Below are 17,896 nucleotides of genomic sequence, written 5' to 3' on the forward strand. Positions count from 1 at the left end.
TATAAAATCTGCTTTTTTTTTGCCTAAAAGATTCGTATCACGCCAACGCACACACAGAAGTGTGTTTAACTAAACAACTGTGAATGGGAGTAGCTCAAAATATTCCAACCTGATCAGACAGAGCGCAAACTCTTTTCTGTCCTTCATTTTGGCTCAGACTCCAGTCAGTGCTGGAGCTACTCTCCCCCAGTACAACCATGACAGTTACAGCTCAACCCCACAGTAACTGATGCTCTCACCAGCAGAATAGTGAAGTTCTCCAGTACGCTGTTCATCATATATTTCTCAGGCAAGTGTTTGAGCTTGTGGATGAAGTTGATCATGTATTCGCACATCGGAGAACGACTGATTCTGTAGACAAATCGCCCGTTCTCAAACCTCGCGTATTCCGTCTGCCAAAGAAAGAGAGAGAAGGAAGATTACTAACAAACTCCATGTGTGATAGGCAACTGTTGCAAGGAAACGGCACCGATTTTACACAACAGAGCTTCGTAATTAAGTGCAGAACAGGGAAACTGCTCAGCTTTCAGAGGCAAACGCAGTCATACAAGCTGTGCAAGATCACAAATCTGTTTAGACAAGAGTATGATGGCATAATAACGTCCAGAACCAAGATTAAGTCAAATCCTTTGCTTGAAAAATAAAAATATCCCAAATTGCTCCCATCCCTGACACAGCACCATGAGGCTCTGCATCCATCCTCACCTCCACCTTCTCGACCACCTGCTTCCCGAAGGAGCAGACCTTGGTGGAGCAGGTGATGGTCATGTTCTCTGAGCTCTCATACTGGCTGGTGACACCGTAGAAAGCCGCAGGGTCATCCTGCACGTTATAATTCAGGTCCGCCTGGAAACCACAAAGCAGCAACATCAGTATTAAAACATTAAAGATCAAGTCAGCCATCACACTTGATCAACAGAACCTGAAACATGAAAACGAATGTGGCAACACTGTCCTCTGCTGGCCACTCTGGTCACTGCACCACTGATCCTCTTATGACTCGAGTGGAAAATAATCAAATAAAGCAGGAACAGAAGCTTAATTTCATCTGATAAGGTGTCAAAATAACCAAACTCAAAGGTTTCACTGTCGCCTTTAACATTTTTTATTTATTTCTGCTCTATTTGATGTTTAGCTGCACATCACAACATGTTTCAGGTCATTTGTCATGGCTGTGAATGCTTGGAAATTGTTGGTATTTTTCTCACCAAAACCTGGCCGAATGTGACCATATTTCTAAATAAAATGTTCTGTTGGGATTTGGATGACGTGACCCCCGTTTTTATTCTCATCTTATACAAACCTCTGTACAGATGGGCTTTATTTGTAAAAAGCAAGCGGATAATATTGCAATTTTGTATCAATGAAGCCGGAAAATGTTTGATCAGAGCAGAGGGGACGTGCTGTACCTGGATTACAGGAGAAGTGGGGAAGGGTGTGTACCATTTGTAATGAGTTCTCTAAGGAGCATCGTGTCTCTCAGGGCTGAGAACAAACACACGAAACACCATATGCTAAGCCACCCACATGTGCAACACTCACACCAAACCGTGCTCTATTAAAGCAGCAGATTATCATAAACATGCTCCATTGTGGTAGATCTGAGAGCTTTTTAATTAAATTCAGAGGGGAGGCTCTCTACATGACGCACAAACACACTCTTTGTTTTTGTGCTGCGAGTACACCTCATCGGTTCTGCACTTACAGTTTACCGAAGCCACTTCACCAGCTTGCGAGCCACTGCCCTCCAGTGCATGATTTCAACTGTCTGACAGTCACTTTCATCTTAACAAACTCCGCCCCCAAAGAGGGATTCTCCAATCATAGATAAGCACCTGTAACCAGGCGCATCAAGTCTGCCAGCTTTGGATTTCTCTGCTTGGTGGTGCAGTGCATGACCAACAATAACGTTTTGGAGGAATTATCACGGGGAACACACACAAGGAAAGTGTAAGAAATTCATAACATACTTTGCTTACAACCATAAGGTTGCTTCCAAAGGCAAGATGGTTAAGATTAGCTACAAATAAACTTCTGTGAAGTCATCGGAGCACATGAAGTAAAAATATCCTCCAGGTGACTGACAACAGACAACAGTTTGTTAGAATATCATTAGCTTCCTCACAGATGGAAGAAGACAGGCGTAGTCATTCTGTAGGCTCAGCTTAAAGGGTTAAAGCTCATCTTTTCCAGTCTAGATATTATGGGATACTCTCATCCAACACTTATGCAGAGTCAGAGTCTTACTTGCTGTAGAAACGAGTTTGTTTGGAGAATCTGAGGAATTCTGATGGGGAGCGAAGCTAAAAGCAACGTAGAAGGGTGACGGGCAGGGGAACGTTTCAACATCGAAAGCAACTCAAACCTCTCAAGTTTCATAATGATATGAGCAAACACTGCTTTTGGATTCTAATGCCATGTCGCTTCTGCATCAGACAGTAGCACAGACTGAGTCCACGAAACACATTATGGGAAGAAGCCCAAGCAAAGGAATTAACTGTGCGATGCTAAAGTCACGCTGTGCACACTTTTTACATTTAGGTTGTTTTACATTGCTAAATCAGGGAATTTCTCCCACTTTAAATAATGACTAACTAGAAGTACTTCACCCTTCAAAAATAATAAAGATAATCCTTCAACGGCACCAAACACTAAATGCTACTATTTTAGCTTGTTTCATAGCATGCTAAACCGAGAGAGCTGACAAAAATCGAATGTTATGACATGGCTTTAATCACTTTAGCCTCCAACTTCAAACCAATCATCACTTTAAAGTGTAAAAGCTGTATGTACTACAATGAAAAAATAAGATTTAGTCACTGTCAGCTTGTTCACTCACTAAGATCCATTTTGAAAAGTTAATCCTTTGTTTTACAGCTTGATGTGTTGTTAATAAGTTATTTTAAGAGCGAAATTCTTAAAATGCCTCGAGCAGTTCCGAGAAAGAACAGTGAAGTATACACTTTGCTCACACACACACACACACACACACAGGTGGAAACCTGTGAGTCAAGAGGTGAGCAGGTGTTCAAACAAAGCGACTGAGCTTTCATCAACCCACCACCTCTATATCCCAGGTGGAAAGACAGAACACACACACGCACACACACACACCTGGAAGTGCAGACAAAGACATGGCGCTGCGTGGAAAAATACAGGGAAAAAAACGCGGGGTCCGTGCTTACTCCGCTTACTGATGACCAACATTTCAACAACAGATTGAAACTTTTCTCAGATTAAACCTGTTAGAACTAAAGACAACATGGAATGAACTTGAGCACCGATGAAGCCGGTAAAGCGTTTACGCACCCAGAACTTGATCAGGTAGAAAGCGTTCTGGGGGCCCTTGCTGAACAGCTCTTTGAGGCCGCCCTTCTTCTCCGGGAACTTGTCATAGATTTGCCTGATGTCCACACACTCCAGCAGCGGGTCGCTGTAGCTCGGGCTGCTCTGGCTGATGTGCACAAACAGGTGCTTGTTGTACTGAGGGGAGGAGAGGAGGATGAATCGGATGAAGGTGGAAAACAGGAGCATGATCTACTCTTTAGCTGCAACACTGATCTTATTGTGATTAATCAAACACTCTTGTTCCACTCTTTAGTTTTTCTTCTTCACTATAAGCATGAAAATCCAAAAAGGTTGTGAAATTCAGTTTCTGTACATATCAGAAATGAAAGCTTCCAAATGAAGTCTGATTGCTTGTATAAGAGGGTGTGTGTTTAGGAACGAACCGACGCTCTCCTAATTTATGTCAATGCTGCACCTATAAACATTGTAATGGGAAGGAAGCACACTCGGCGTGGCTGTTAGCTCTAAATAACACACACATACACTGTACATCCATCCCTCCATGTTAACAGTGAATCTATTGGGTTTAATCTGCAACACCACGAACAACCACTTGGTGCTTCTCCCACATGTTGTTACAGTGTCGGATGGGCTCCTGATCTGCATGCTGGTTCACATTAGCCCTTGACCAGGTGTATTTTTGACCAATCGTGTTCTTAACTGAAAGCCCAACCCGAGACTTCAGGACAAAAGTTCACAAACAGATTAGTGATGTTGCCATGGTTGCATCTGCTTCTTATCTACAGTCCAACATGTACACACCATGTGTTTATGGAAGAAACGTTCAGAAAGTTTGCTAACTTGGGGATTAAAGTTGGAAATGGTGGTGAAAATTACAGATTTAACTGCAACTGGAACTATAATCTGAGAGTTGTCTCTAACAAACTCTTGATTAAGATCAGATTTAGTCAGAATTTGTTGTTTTTATTAAGATATTTGCACCTGATGCAAAACTGATACAGATGAGGGAAATAAGGGTGTAAAATCATCAGTCTGAATTTGTGCCCAAGGCTCAATCCTGGTTCCTTCCTACGTAGCCCCGCCCCTCCTTTTGTCCAATCGATGAGGCAGCGGTTTTATTGGCGGCCATATTGCAATCCATATTACCTCCGCCAGCCTGGTTAAAAGGTGAGATGACCACTACTTCTGTGTCCCCAAAGGAAATTTGCTAAACAGAGGAGGAGCACCCACAGGAGGCATTGGGCCCTTATCTGTCTCCGAGAGCAGAAAGTTGGTGGGGAAAACTATACGATACAGAAAATCTGTCGTTGTAGACTTAAAAGTCCGAATATTTTTACAACAAATACAGGACTGGAACTTATGGAAAAAATAATGATTTACTGTATTTAATGATGACAACCTTTAAGGACCCATCTAGCTGTGGTGTAAATAATGCAGGACACATGATGCTGTTTCACAGAATCGGCTTCAAAGTCATTGTAGAACATTTTTATGTACTGTCCAAACAGAAAGCAACAAGATGAATGCCAGCTGTCTGTGAGCCCAAGGTAGAAAAATGACAACGAGTCCACAGTGTGACAGGATGACAGATAGACTGAGCAGATGCAGAGATAGAGCTTTACAAAGGTTATTCATAGTAGGAGACACACAAAGGGCTTTAATGCTGTTCTGCACTGTAGGGTTATCTGTCATCTCTGTTTATGAGACAATAGGGAGTGCTTATTGTACACTGGTGCTGTGTGTGTGTGTGTGTGTGTGTGTGATCGTGTACTCACTGCCTCCTGCTCCCTCTGTGTCTCCAGAAAAGACGAAAACTCCACCAGTCGTAGTTTGGTGGTGCCGATGGAGCGACCCTGCCACGCCGGCTCTCTGTGTGTTTGGGCTGCAGCAGGAGGCTCGTAGGCTGGACAACACACACACACACATATATATAGAGAGAGAGAGTTTAACCCCCAATTGACCATTGTAATCATGTAAAATCATGCAGGGTAAGCACTAATACGAGCATTACATGTAAAATTTAAGCCAGTACTGGAAAAAGCCAGACTGAAAAACCACATTTAACTTAAAAAAACATCTGTATTATCATTTAATATTGTGTTACTTTAACTAGCAGCGAACATCTTCCACACGGAAACCTCAGTGGGGTTTTTAAAGTATATAAAAGGACGTGTTGCTTTCTTAAAATCCTGAAAATGAGCTTTGGTTGACCCGTCACTCTGGTGCGGTGCAGGTTACACAGATGCATACAGATTATATCCATTTATTTCTCAGGAAGCAATGAGAAGAACCATTTCTAAATCTCCTCTCATAAGCCTCATCTTCCACCGAGTGTTTCTTCTAAGGATAGCAACGCCAACCTGCCCTCCTCTGCTTCTGATTGGCTTACACTGTCACCACTGAATGGGTGGGACACGCTCAACTGCCCCGTTGCTTTTCCATAAAATATGTTCTTCATGCTTCATTTATTAAATCAATTTGAAAAAATGAAGCAAATCAGTTTGGTTTCAGAATAAAAAAACAATCATGAACCCACAGATAATCAGCCATTCATGGAGTTTACAAATGAGACCACAGGCCCACGACTCGCAGGATGGAAGGAAACGTGTTCGATTTTCATGAGAAATAAGGTGCAGTTCACTCAAAATGCACATTATCATTTTTGCCTGGCCTGAAAGTTAGTTACTAATGTTTGCAAAATCTGCATCTCCCCTGTGGCTAACGTCAGTTTATCATAACTTTTCCTCCCACAAATCAAGTTAAATGACTTTCACTGGCTGCTTGAACATTTCCAGACAGACTTAAAGATTTTATTGCTTACTTTTAAAGTTTTAAATGGATTGGCATCATCCTATTTAACACATCCACACCTCTGCAGGAGCACTGCAGCCAGCCTGCCAGTTGCTCTCACATGTTCCAGGATTAAAAAGCAGAGGTGGTCGAGTTCTCGTTGTGACCGAATAGTTTACTTCTCCATAAACCTTCAAATCGCTTCCCTCTTCACCGCAGCTTTCCACTCGAGTAGAATATGATAAATAAATGAATTACTTTGTGCGGTTGCTATGTTTTATCTCTCATTTATTCCTATTTGTCATCGTGATTTTATATTTTGCATCAGATTTACATCTCAAACATTAGCTCTATCCATGCATAGGCAGCCTTTAGCACTTTCAATGGTGCCTCTCTTTAAGGCAGAATTGATGTGCCACCTTCATCCTGTTTGGAAGGTATGGATGTGCACTTGGGGGAAGACATGAAGCTCAGTGGAAGTACACTAGTCACAGAACCGACTCAACGTGTCTGAATAATAGTTTTACACCAAAAGTTGCGCGCGGGCACGCTCACTAAACAACATGATTAAATCCCTTCATATTGCCAGCAGTGGTGCGTTTACTTTCAGCGCTTTGAAGACAACAATTTACTGGTCCAGTAACTACCGCTACATCCCAGGGACAAGCCTGTAACTATGACAACATGTGGGGATGGCATCACTGGACATGTTGGACCACATTTCTGATAAGCAAAACTCTGTCAGTTAATTTTTTTTTAGCAGGAACATGGATGTCAGCCCCACACAGCAGGACAAAGAGTCAGCTGACTGCTTTTTTACAGTTTCAGAGGTGAATGTGCCATTCTGTCAAGAAAAAGTGAGCCGTTCTCACTCTTGTAGCCCCAACCGCAGCATCCTCAGTGACAATTAGCATGTGCTCCTGAATGCTAAAGGGTGTTTTTACCAGTGTAAAAAGGGCTCATGGGAAGGAAACTGTTCAAGAAGTCTGGCCTATTCAGCATTTGGCAGCTCTAATGATGCATTCAGTTCAGTTTGGAAATTGAATAATCAATCAATCATTAATCAAGCTGATGCCTTCAATTTAATTTGGAATTCATTTGGAATTTGGAAGTTGTAGCGTGTCTGACGTCACAAAGCTGTGGACTGTATGAGAAGATGTTGAAGACATTCTGCCGCTTCTAACTTTCTCTTTGGGAGATAACTGTACATGTAAGTATAACCGTCTTAACTTGAGCTCTGATTTTGTTAATTGTTGCTGCAGAGCCACAGTCTGGAAATGCTTTCTCACAACTTCTGACGTTTAGCCGTCTGACAAAAGATAAATATATGTGAATCAGAGCAGCTTTATTGGGAAGCCAGCTGCATGAATATACACTTAAGTGTAGTTTATGCTTCTGCGTCACGTCGACGGTGAGCGAACACGTTGCTCTGCAATTCACCGCCATGCTGCTAGGGGGGGTGTGGCGGCAGCACGGTGCTGCGGTTTCAGGGGTTATAGCCGAATTCTTGCTTTTTCTTCCAGTCACAGTTAACAACAGTAAACAATGGCAACCGAGGTGGAGCGGCTGTATTGGCAGTTGGAGCTCATTAATATTGAAGAACAAATGCCGTCAACTCGACACGTAGTTAGGATTTTTTTGGAGGTGCACGTCAGGCTACAGCGTAGCCTGTAGGGGTCCAAGTCGACTTGACGCAGAAGCATAAACTAGGCTTTACACTTTACTGTTTTTACTAAAAGAGCACCTAAGTCCATTTGACTTTAGCTGATCATATATATGCAGCAGTACATCGAGTTACAATTATTTTGGTTGCTCTAACGCGTTTTGGTCAAAATATCAGTAATTAGTTCTTTCAAGTGCCATCTAAACATGCAAATCTAATATAATCGGCTAAATTTCTTCTGATTCAACACCAACCAACACCTAATTTCTGTTTAAATGTCAGGTTTTAAAAGTAAGATTCTGTAAGAACCAAGATGAACCTATTGGTCGTAGATAAGAAAAGTCAGACTGACACAGTCTTTTTGACCTCTTCACAAGACAAAGAATGAAGTGCAGGAGACCCAGGTGCCCCAACAGAGTCAGAAACCACCCTGTGGTGAGGAAGCAGCGTAAATGGCAGGAGAAAGAACCGCCAGTCCGCTTTTCAGAAAAAAAGATAATTGTCCCGCAGTCCCTCTCACCTGAGATTGTGGTGGTGCCTGCTGTCTGCACAGAGTAGGCTTGCTGGGAGAACGGCTTGATGCTGAGAGAGACAGAGAAACAGAAAGAAGAACATTACATACAGAAAAGGCTGAAAGAGGAGACACACAGTGGGACCAGTCTCATTGTGCCCACATTATACAAAAAGAATTCTGTTCTGTGTCTCGTATGAACAGAATCAGGAGCACAGAGGTCAAGAGCAGCTCTGAGTTCAGTACAAGCGACACAGTCCCATTTACTACCATTACCATCGTGCACATGTTCCAGCCGCTGGCGGTGAAACACTCTGAGCCATGCAGCAGACACTGATGCAAGACAAGGAAACAGCAGGAGGCAGGGTTTAAGATCTGTTTACTTCATTTTTAACTCTACAGGTGGTCTTTGTATTGACAATAGCAATAATCAGCAGTAACATGTGGACATGTGAGTTTAAGCACAGTAAGGTTTCTGAATCATCAGCTGAGATGATCATGCATGTGCAGATTCAGCCTGACGGCACATTTGAATGTTTATGACTGAGACTCTGAAGAAGTCTTCTGATGTTTGGCTCCTACAAATAAAAAGATGCAACTGTATCTTTAGGGAAAAAAACTTGACAATCTTCACCTGAAAGCACCAACAACACTGAATGAAAAGCTTCTTTTTCGTAAGATGAAGTTTGTTCGTCAGTGAGGATCATATCAATTAATACATTTCCGTGCCTGGCTCTGTATAAGTGTTATATAGAGTGCAGATACAGGCATTTACATCTGTTTGACGATCATCGTCTTTCCAAAGAGCCCGAAAATCAAATAACTCTCTTTGGATCAAATAAACTCAAAAGTTGGTGGAATACAAACAAATCTTGTGAAAGACACAATCCCCTTAATAATCAAACGTTAAAGCAACACTAGAGGAGTTTGTGAACGTTCCTGTGATAAACACATGCAGAGTTGGCCTCATTGCTGCTATCGGTAAGTAATAATGGATTAGCTCCCGTGTTCTGTTGGTGATGTTGCTGACATGCAGGTTAATAATCATAAAAAATCCTATCATGATCATGTCTCCCTCTGCTCTGATCAGGCTGTAAATCAGAGGAGACTGAAGCTGTGGTTGATTCCTCTAATAAAACTAATGAACCATGTTTATTTACTCCAGACATTGACCGTAATGCTCCGTATCATGACTAAGGGAAACACACAACATTACAACAGCAGCGTGTTCATCCCTGTTGTGTTGTTTATCGGAGATTAAAATCAAATTTATAACCTTATCATTATTGCTTCACAGATGAAGCTCGGTTAGCTTTCTCATGTGAAACAGTTTGATCGAATTTTACACTAAAGTTTACTATGTGCTTTCTGTTGCACATGTATTGATTTCACACATTCATACATTCAGATCTTTCAACAATATGAATCAGAGAAAGCAAACTGTATTACAGAGAAACTAATATGAAGTCCTGGAACATCACACCACATTGTCTCTTGGCATTTTTCGATGGCTACTGAAGGCGTCTTTGTGTCAGCCTCTAAAGCATGACAGCAAATGTGTGCACGGCCCATCATTTCATAACACAGGGAAGATCTTCTGTGCTTTTTTTTTTTGCATCAGTCACTTAACTTCATTTTTTCTACTGATGAAAAGTAGAAAGCCAACAACTTGCATCAGATTCAAAATACATATTTTAAAAACACAAACTCGGCATCTTGTAATATTTGTGGACATCTGAGCAGCTGTTTCTACATAACCTCAGCTTCCTTATTGTATCAGGAATCACTTCCTTTAAATAAAAACGCCACTGTTAACAGCGACTGGGAGAATTTACTGGACAGAGTTCATGGCTTTTTATGAATGAAGCCTGTTTGCTGTGTTTAATACACTAGATTTTGCAAGAAACTTTTATTTTGCTTTTAAAGGAACAGTGTGTAGGATGTAGTGACCTCTAGTGGCACATCTTGCAAATTGCAAACAATTAAATAACCGCCATTTAGCCAGTGTTTGGTCGGTCTCTTCTGGGCCAATGTTGTAACATAGAAGAGAAGAAAGGAGGAACAGTTCGAAGTAGGGCTGGGCGATATGGGAAAAAGTCATATCACGATATTTTTTTTTCTTATATCAGTCTATATCGATATATATTGGCTTCATAACTTGAACCCCTTATTTTCCACTGTGCTTATAGGTAACATGTATTTTGCAATACAATAAGCTACTACGTTTGTAACATCACGTTGTCTCTTAGATTCTTTGTCATACGGCGCTGGATAAAGCAGACTCTGGTCTTCTGTTGCTGCTGCACAGGCGTTGTTATTGGGGGAAGATTAGCACTTGTTCCGGGCTGTGTTTGTAAAAGTTTGCATTCTCCGTGCTCAAACGGGTGCCGCTGCTTTGGGTGATGATAAAGATTAGCGTTATTCCCCGTCTTTGTCGGAACATATGCTCGACATAATTTGCAGTGAACACTACTCTGTTTCATGTCGGACTTCAAAAAACCAAAATACCTCCACACCATTGAACCTTATGGGCCCTTCTTATCAACAAGGTCATCCCTCACGCTGTGGGCTGTGCCTTCCGACGTTTCTTCCGAGGGAGCACTCATTTTCTTTTTTATACAGCTCAAACAAACACACCACGACTAGCTGCTGGCATGACTCTATTCCAGGCACGTGATTGGTTCAGCGTGGCGGAACTCTCGTTGTCATTGGCTATTCATATCGTCTGTTATAAGATGGACGAATGTAATCTATCGAAAAAGTATACTGATCATGTTTCATATTTATATCGAGGAAAAGTTATTCCTCTATCGCTTTATCGCCCAGCCCTAGTTTGAAGCTAATGAAAAGACAGAAATTCTTATTTTTTCAAGATTTTACACTAAAGAAAATATTGTCTTTAGACTTAACAGATGCCTAAAAATGATCGGTTGCTAGTTCAGAAGAATGAATTGAACAACCAACTACCCACCGATCACAAATAAAGGTTGACAGTAAGTCAGTAAGACAGTAAGCAGTAAGTCAGACATGAGTGTGTAATCTGAGCTTGACTCACTCTTCTGTGGTGGAGCTGGACTGTCCTCCAGGAATCATCCCCTGCCACAGCTGAAAATAGACGCACACATTAAAACACTGACGTGAAAATGCAATCTATTAATGTAAAGCAATGTGTGCTTGCTCTTCGAGCACTTTGAACAGTGCAAATGTGGCCAGCTCATTCTACAAAAAGAAACAGTGAGTAATTATTTGTGGAGAATAATTGCCTGCTGTCGAGTTGCACACGTGTGAGTTACCTGTGCGTTGCCGGGGAAGCTGGCTCGGACTATTCCAGGCAGCAGCTTGCTGTGGATGGCGGTGGCCGAGACGATCTGAGCCGAAGACATGGACGAGATGCTCTGCAGAGCTTTCTCCTTGGCATTCTGGTCCTGCACGTGAACGCTCACATTAACCCCATCATCATTACGAGTGCACTTCACGCACGGCAGCACGGTTACACATGAAATACAGCAGTTATTTTGGGCAAAGGAATCTAAAATCCCAATAAAAACCAAGGCCACATCAAAGGTGTGCAGCAGAGCTAAATGTAGCTCGTACGACACGGTGAACATCAGCGGCTGGAGCCGCCTCGAGGCAAACAATTAAACCCTGCAGATTTATAGAGACATCAAATTTGTGGGCTCATTTATAGAATCTGAACAAAAGGTAACATGGAGCACAAAACAGTTGAACGAAATAGAATTAGAGGCACTGTGATAGCTGGAGAATCACTAATTGGCAGCTTCACTCAAGTTAATTGGCACTGAGAGAAATCTCCCCTCCTGGGAGAGGTAATAACATTATAGGAGGTACTGAGACGGGAATCATGCTGGATTTTCATATTAAATACCAGGAGCCATATGGGTTTGATAACATCCTTGACCTGAACAAGCAGCCCGTGTGTTTTAGTTTAAGCTCCCATGCAATGATCAAATCAAAAGAAAGAAAATACACATTATTTACTAAGATCATACGTCTCCTTTTCTTTTTAAACAGCAGACAAAATAAGTTTTTAGCCACTTTTCAGATGTGGATCAATGCATATCAGCTGCTGTTGTGGGTATAAACTTGAGTGGTTTAATATGTCTTACTGTTCTATAGCAACCAAAGGAGCTCCGTAGGAATTATACACTGTATATCTAAGACTGGACACATCATCCAGCCCAACTTGAATATTGCCACACTTGAGGATCTGCTGCCTTTCTGTTTTATCTGGAACTTGACATATAATATCTTGGGATTTTGAAGCATTTATCAGACAAAAACGGGAAAAACAACCCAAAAATGTTTTCATGAATCGTGGAAAAAAAGTCTTAATTAAATACATTTCCTGTTCCAAAGAAATAATTTTCAGCATTTTTACCATTTCAGTAATATCATACTGATCTATACTGATAATCTTTGCTCTCGACTATAATTAGATGCGTGTCATTTATTTTATGACGGCCAACATCAATTCAGAGTTCTGACTTGTCTTCTCGGAGAACAAGAGCTCCTTTGTTGCTTTACACGAAGTTAATTACAACCAACAGTGAGGAAGACACAGAAAGTGAGACGCCAAAAGAGAGGACGAGACAAGGAGGGAAGGAGATTAATAGACTGGAAGGAGGGTGGACAGAGAGTAAGGAGAAGGGAGGGAAGAGGCGAGGAAAATGAATGAATGTATGCATAGAGGAGAAAGGCTAGAAGAGGAGGGGGAGACTGGAAAACCTAAACAGGCCTAATTAGACACCTAGGATACTGCAGATACTGTGACAGGCATCCTTCCAGTCACAGCAAGAGCCTAACACTGAACTGAGATTGTTCTTGTGCATTATGTGCCGTAGAGAAACCTATCTGGGTTTCTGTGGGTGGTGCTTTTTCAGCCTGTTCATCCGCTGCAGTCATGAGGTCTAATCTTCACTAATCAGCTGTGTTTGTTCCAAACAAACCAGGATTGTAAAACACAGCACTTCCTGCGCGCCAGTGGATTTTTCACAGGAAATTAATCGTGGAGCAGAAATGTTATGGATTTCTACTGCTCCTTACCTTTAGTTTGGACTGGAACTCCCTGGATTTTCTTCTGGCCAAGACCTGGATATGACTGGATACCTGGAGAGGAGAAGGGAGGCGAGGAGAGGGAAGGGTAAAAGGAAGGGGAGGGGGGGTTGGAGGATAGAAAAGAGAGGAGGAAGGACCAAACAGTGCGTTGCCATGGTTATGAAAGGATTGTTGCCATACTGGAAGTACACACAGACACACATGCACTACTCCCCTGACAACAGTGAATAGACCCATCTATGCACATCTTTTGAGAGAGCAAAAGGACACCTGGGAACACAGGCCAAGAACTACACTTTACTACCATGTTATGTACTGTTTCAAAGAATCAAAACAGTCTCTGTTTTTACTTGGACAGCTATGTGATCATTTGTTATTTCCTTTTTTATTTAATATGGTTTAATATGGCGAGAATAATGTCCCTACTAAAAGAAAAAATGCCCTTGTGGTTTAATTCTGAGGCAAATTTTGTATGCCATCAGGTTTGGTGCCTGTGTGTAGTGTAAATCTGACACAAAGATGTACGTGACAAACATATCTACTTCCTGTAAATTATAATGTTTTATTGCAATTTAAAGGGACATCAAGAAGAGGCCCTTTAAATTAGAGGCCTTTCAGTGCATTAGCGGCGTGTTTCACAGAGCTTTGTTAACCATCAAGTTTATGTTTGTACACTTCAGGATGTGCTGTTTTCATGAGTGGTATGAAAAAACGGAAAAGATCTGAAAAATGAAGCCAATGCAGACATGACTTAAACCTGCCTTATAGCTAATGGCCAGCAGGGGGCGCGTCTAATGGGAGACAGAAATTTATGGGAAAATGACTCCAGTCCTGCTTCTGTGAGCACAGTAAATCTTATTGTTTCAATCTATAGTTCCATGTCTTTTCTAATAGATATGATAGATATATGATAAAAGAGCAGGGCTTTATTTTGATTTAAAAGACACAACTAAATCGGTAGCTTCCTATGGCACAAAATACAAACTGAGGGCAGGAAGTGATTTCTTACAATGAAAGTACAATCTTTGAAACTTGTTGTAGTTTTAAAGGAGGGAAATCCAAGCAAAACTACCCCCACAGCACCTGAAAACACTTGTCTGTGGTCAGGAAAAGCAGAGTTACATAATGCCCTTGTATGCACTGACCACTTAATTAGCTTAACTTTTTCCTGACTTTATAACATTCAAGCTGCTGCCATTTATTTTCACTTTTATTGCAGATTATCGCAGCAAGTACTGACATTTTTCTCCTTTATTCTGACCTAATGCTTAAAAACACAGCTGCAGTGAGCTGTGTTATTTACAACAGTGATCACTGTTGATGATCTTGGTAGCGAAGTTGTGAGCCTAACTGATAAAACGTTGTATGCCTCAATGTCTGCTTTCTCAACGGGAGTCGACTGTGTCACTTCGGTTCAAAATATTCCTCTTGGTAACATGCAGATCACATCCGACTCATACTGTGGTGTTTTGTTGTTATCTGTTTCCTTTAACTCTCTACTTCCTCCCCTCCATCTGGCATTAACACCTTTATGAATCATGTGACAGCAAATGAGTTCTTGGGGTTCATCATTTCAGTGGTTCACAGTCAGATGTCACACCACTCACTTCTAACTCTTAATTTCAAAAGCCAAAGATGGCAACTACAATGTTGAACTGAATCCAGACACCAATAATTCATCTCTTTCATACAGTCTTCAGGTGCATATGTACAAAAGTACATAAGAGATGGCGAAGCCACGCCCAGTCCACTGAATACTCATTTTTCTTAATGTCATTAGCTAAATCCAACCCTTGTGATCGGTGCTGGTGGTTGTTCTGAAAATAGATCCATACTTAAGTGGACATTTGACCTCAGGGACAAGTACTTTTATCCTTCCCCAGATTCACCTTGTCGTCCAAATATGGTCACTTCTATCACCGAAAAGAAAAAAAACAAGACAGCAACAGACAAATGCTAATTTCCAGGCTTCAAAGGGATCATCCATAAGCAATGGCTGACATCCTTGTGGTGACGTTCACTTCTTTTATACAAATTTATTCTTCAGGAAGAATCTGACTAGTTATATACTTACTCCAGACGGCATTTCCTCAGCTTCTCATACTACAGTGAGGAACCTTGGAGTTATCTTTTTTTAACCAGAATTTATCATTTGATGCACAAATAAAACAGGTTTTCTTTCCCCTTCATAATATTGCAAACATCCTGTCTCAGAGTGACGCAGAAAAACTGCTCCATGCATTTGTTTCTTCAAGACTGGACTATGGCCATTCTTTGCTGCCAAAGAACTCCCTGAAAAGCCTCCAGTTGATCCAAAATGCTGCAGCCAGAGTTCTGATGAGAACTAACAGCAGACACCATATTTAGCCAGTTTTAGCTTCTCTTCATTGGCTCCCTCTTAAATTCAGAATAGAATCTAAAATTATTCTCCTCACATATAAAGCTCTTAATGACCGAGCTCCATCACATCTTAAAGATCTCGTAGTTGGATATTTTCCCAACAGAGCACTTTGCTCTCAGACTGCAGGTCTACTTGTTGTTCCCAGATTTTCTAAAAGTAGAATGGGAGGCAGAGCCTTCAGTTATCAGGCCCCTCTCTGTGGAACCAGCTGCCAGTTTGGGTTCAAGAAGCAGACACCCTCGCTACTTTTAAGATTAGGCTTAAAACTTTCCTTTCTGATAAAGCTTATAGTTAGGGATAGCTCAGGTGACCCTGAAACATCCCATAGTTATGCTGCTATAGGTCCAGACTGCTGGGGGACCTCCCATCATGCACCTCTCCTCCCTCTGATCTCTTTACTCTCCATGTATGTGACATTATTGTTGAGAGTGAAAAGAGGCAGCAGTGTCCTTCACTTAATCACAATGAAAAGTAAACCTGTAAATTCAATGTTTTTTTCCTTTGTTCAGATTTCCTCACAGTTCAGCTTTTTCAGACAACCTTTTTATCACTTCAGTTCTTACTTTTTCCCTCATGGTGTGTGTATAACGCAGTACACGGTGATAAATATACTGTAGACAGTGTGATTGGATTTAAAACACTCCCATTATTACCTGTTTCCTTGTCCGCGTCTTGCCTGTTCGGAGTTTGATGTATCTGGCTATCAGCTCATTTCGACCTGCAAAGACGAGACGTAGAACACATTCAGCCCAGTTACGTGCACAGTTGGTCAAGGTATGGTGACAGCTTAACTTAGCCATTTAAGAGGACCACCATCCATCTTATTTAACATGCACAGGAGCAGAATCGAGTTATTGACTTTAGTATGTCAAGACGTCGCCACACTGTGAAATGTGTGAGAAAACGTTCGAGACATTCTGCTGCTTCTAACTTTTTCTGTAGGAGATCATGACACGTGCAAAGATGTGCTTACACGTTATTTTAACAGATGCTGCTGTAAAACCAGGACTTTATTAGAGCAGAGCAACAGTCTGGAGGCTTTCTAAGGGAGTTGGCACGTTGCCTTAATGAGCTGATTTCTGACACAAAACAGAAACATATGTGAATGACAGCAGCTTTACCGGGAATTCAGCTGGATTAATATACACTTACACTTTACTGTTCATGAAAAGTAAAAAAATGGTCCATTTGGGTCTAGTTGAGCATTTATTTGCAGGAGTTATCTGTTAGGTGTCATTCTGGGGTTGGGATGCTCGAATTTGTACGATTTCTGTCAGACTAACTTGTTTTTTTTTGCATTTTTTTGCGTTTTTTTAAAGTCTGGTTTTGGTCAGACGAACCCAATGAATTCAGGTTTTTTTGTAAACATGCCAACTCCTTTTTTCCTCTGCAGCACACACACATCAAACCACATTTTATTTTATTTCCTTCTCAGGGACAATCGCAGGCAGACATCACATGACCCCGACAAACAACTTAGTGCCTGATTTAGAGCTGTTGACCCAGTGATCCTGTGACGTGCAGTTTCACATAGAAACGCTGTAATCACCGATACCCCTGTTGAGTCCTCCACACACACACACACACACACACTCAAAATCACACACACGCCACGGCCCTGAATACACATGACCCAACAATGCAGGCATTCATGTGGACCGGCCGTCCCCTGATTAAAGGAACCAGCAGGCCAGCTGTACCCATGCTTGCGTGCGTGCACATACACGCACACGCGCGCGCCCACAATGCTGAATAATTCAGCCCATTCAATAGGGAGCACAGCAGACTCAGCATGACCTGGCTAGTATAGATTAGTGAGGGAGAGGGGGACAGAGAGGGGAGAAAGAAAAAAAATGCAGAAAACCACAACTTTAAATCCAGAAAACCTGCAACAGAGAGATGTGTGTGCGTGAGCAGGTGTGTGCGTGTTTACACGTTACGTTGCAGAGGTCTCCACAGCCTGGCCACATTACAGCTTTACAGTGATTGAAAGCTAAATACATCAGATAGATTTAGATAATCAGTGAAATGAGGTTATTTGACTGCTGCTGTATTTGCTAACAAGCTAATTTGGTCCTCTGTGGCTCAGTTTGGTTTGGTTTGGTTTGGTTTGATTTCTCTCTTGGCCCGTTTTCTGTTGCAGCCG

General features: G+C 41.7%; 1 protein-coding gene across 1 annotated transcript in view; it reads right to left on the reverse strand.

Annotated features, from left to right (window-relative positions):
• tead1a (TEA domain family member 1a) overlaps positions 1 to 17,896 on the reverse strand; it is a 48,681-nt gene that overhangs the window by 4,723 nt on the left and 26,062 nt on the right. Inside the window, exons 3-11 of the mRNA XM_072386604.1 lie at positions 16,404 to 16,468; positions 13,338 to 13,400; positions 11,567 to 11,698; positions 11,329 to 11,378; positions 8,283 to 8,344; positions 5,085 to 5,212; positions 3,310 to 3,483; positions 706 to 846; positions 240 to 392 (exon numbers count right to left, since the gene is read on the reverse strand). Coding sequence (XP_072242705.1) covers positions 240 to 392; positions 706 to 846; positions 3,310 to 3,483; positions 5,085 to 5,212; positions 8,283 to 8,344; positions 11,329 to 11,378; positions 11,567 to 11,698; positions 13,338 to 13,400; positions 16,404 to 16,468 — 968 coding nt within the window. The remainder of the gene's footprint in view (positions 1 to 239; positions 393 to 705; positions 847 to 3,309; positions 3,484 to 5,084; positions 5,213 to 8,282; positions 8,345 to 11,328; positions 11,379 to 11,566; positions 11,699 to 13,337; positions 13,401 to 16,403; positions 16,469 to 17,896) is intronic.

This window comes from Leuresthes tenuis, unplaced genomic scaffold, assembly GCF_036924035.1.
Source record: "Leuresthes tenuis unplaced genomic scaffold, fLeuTen1.0.hap1 SCAF_5, whole genome shotgun sequence".
NCBI lineage: Eukaryota > Metazoa > Chordata > Actinopteri > Atheriniformes > Atherinopsidae > Leuresthes > Leuresthes tenuis.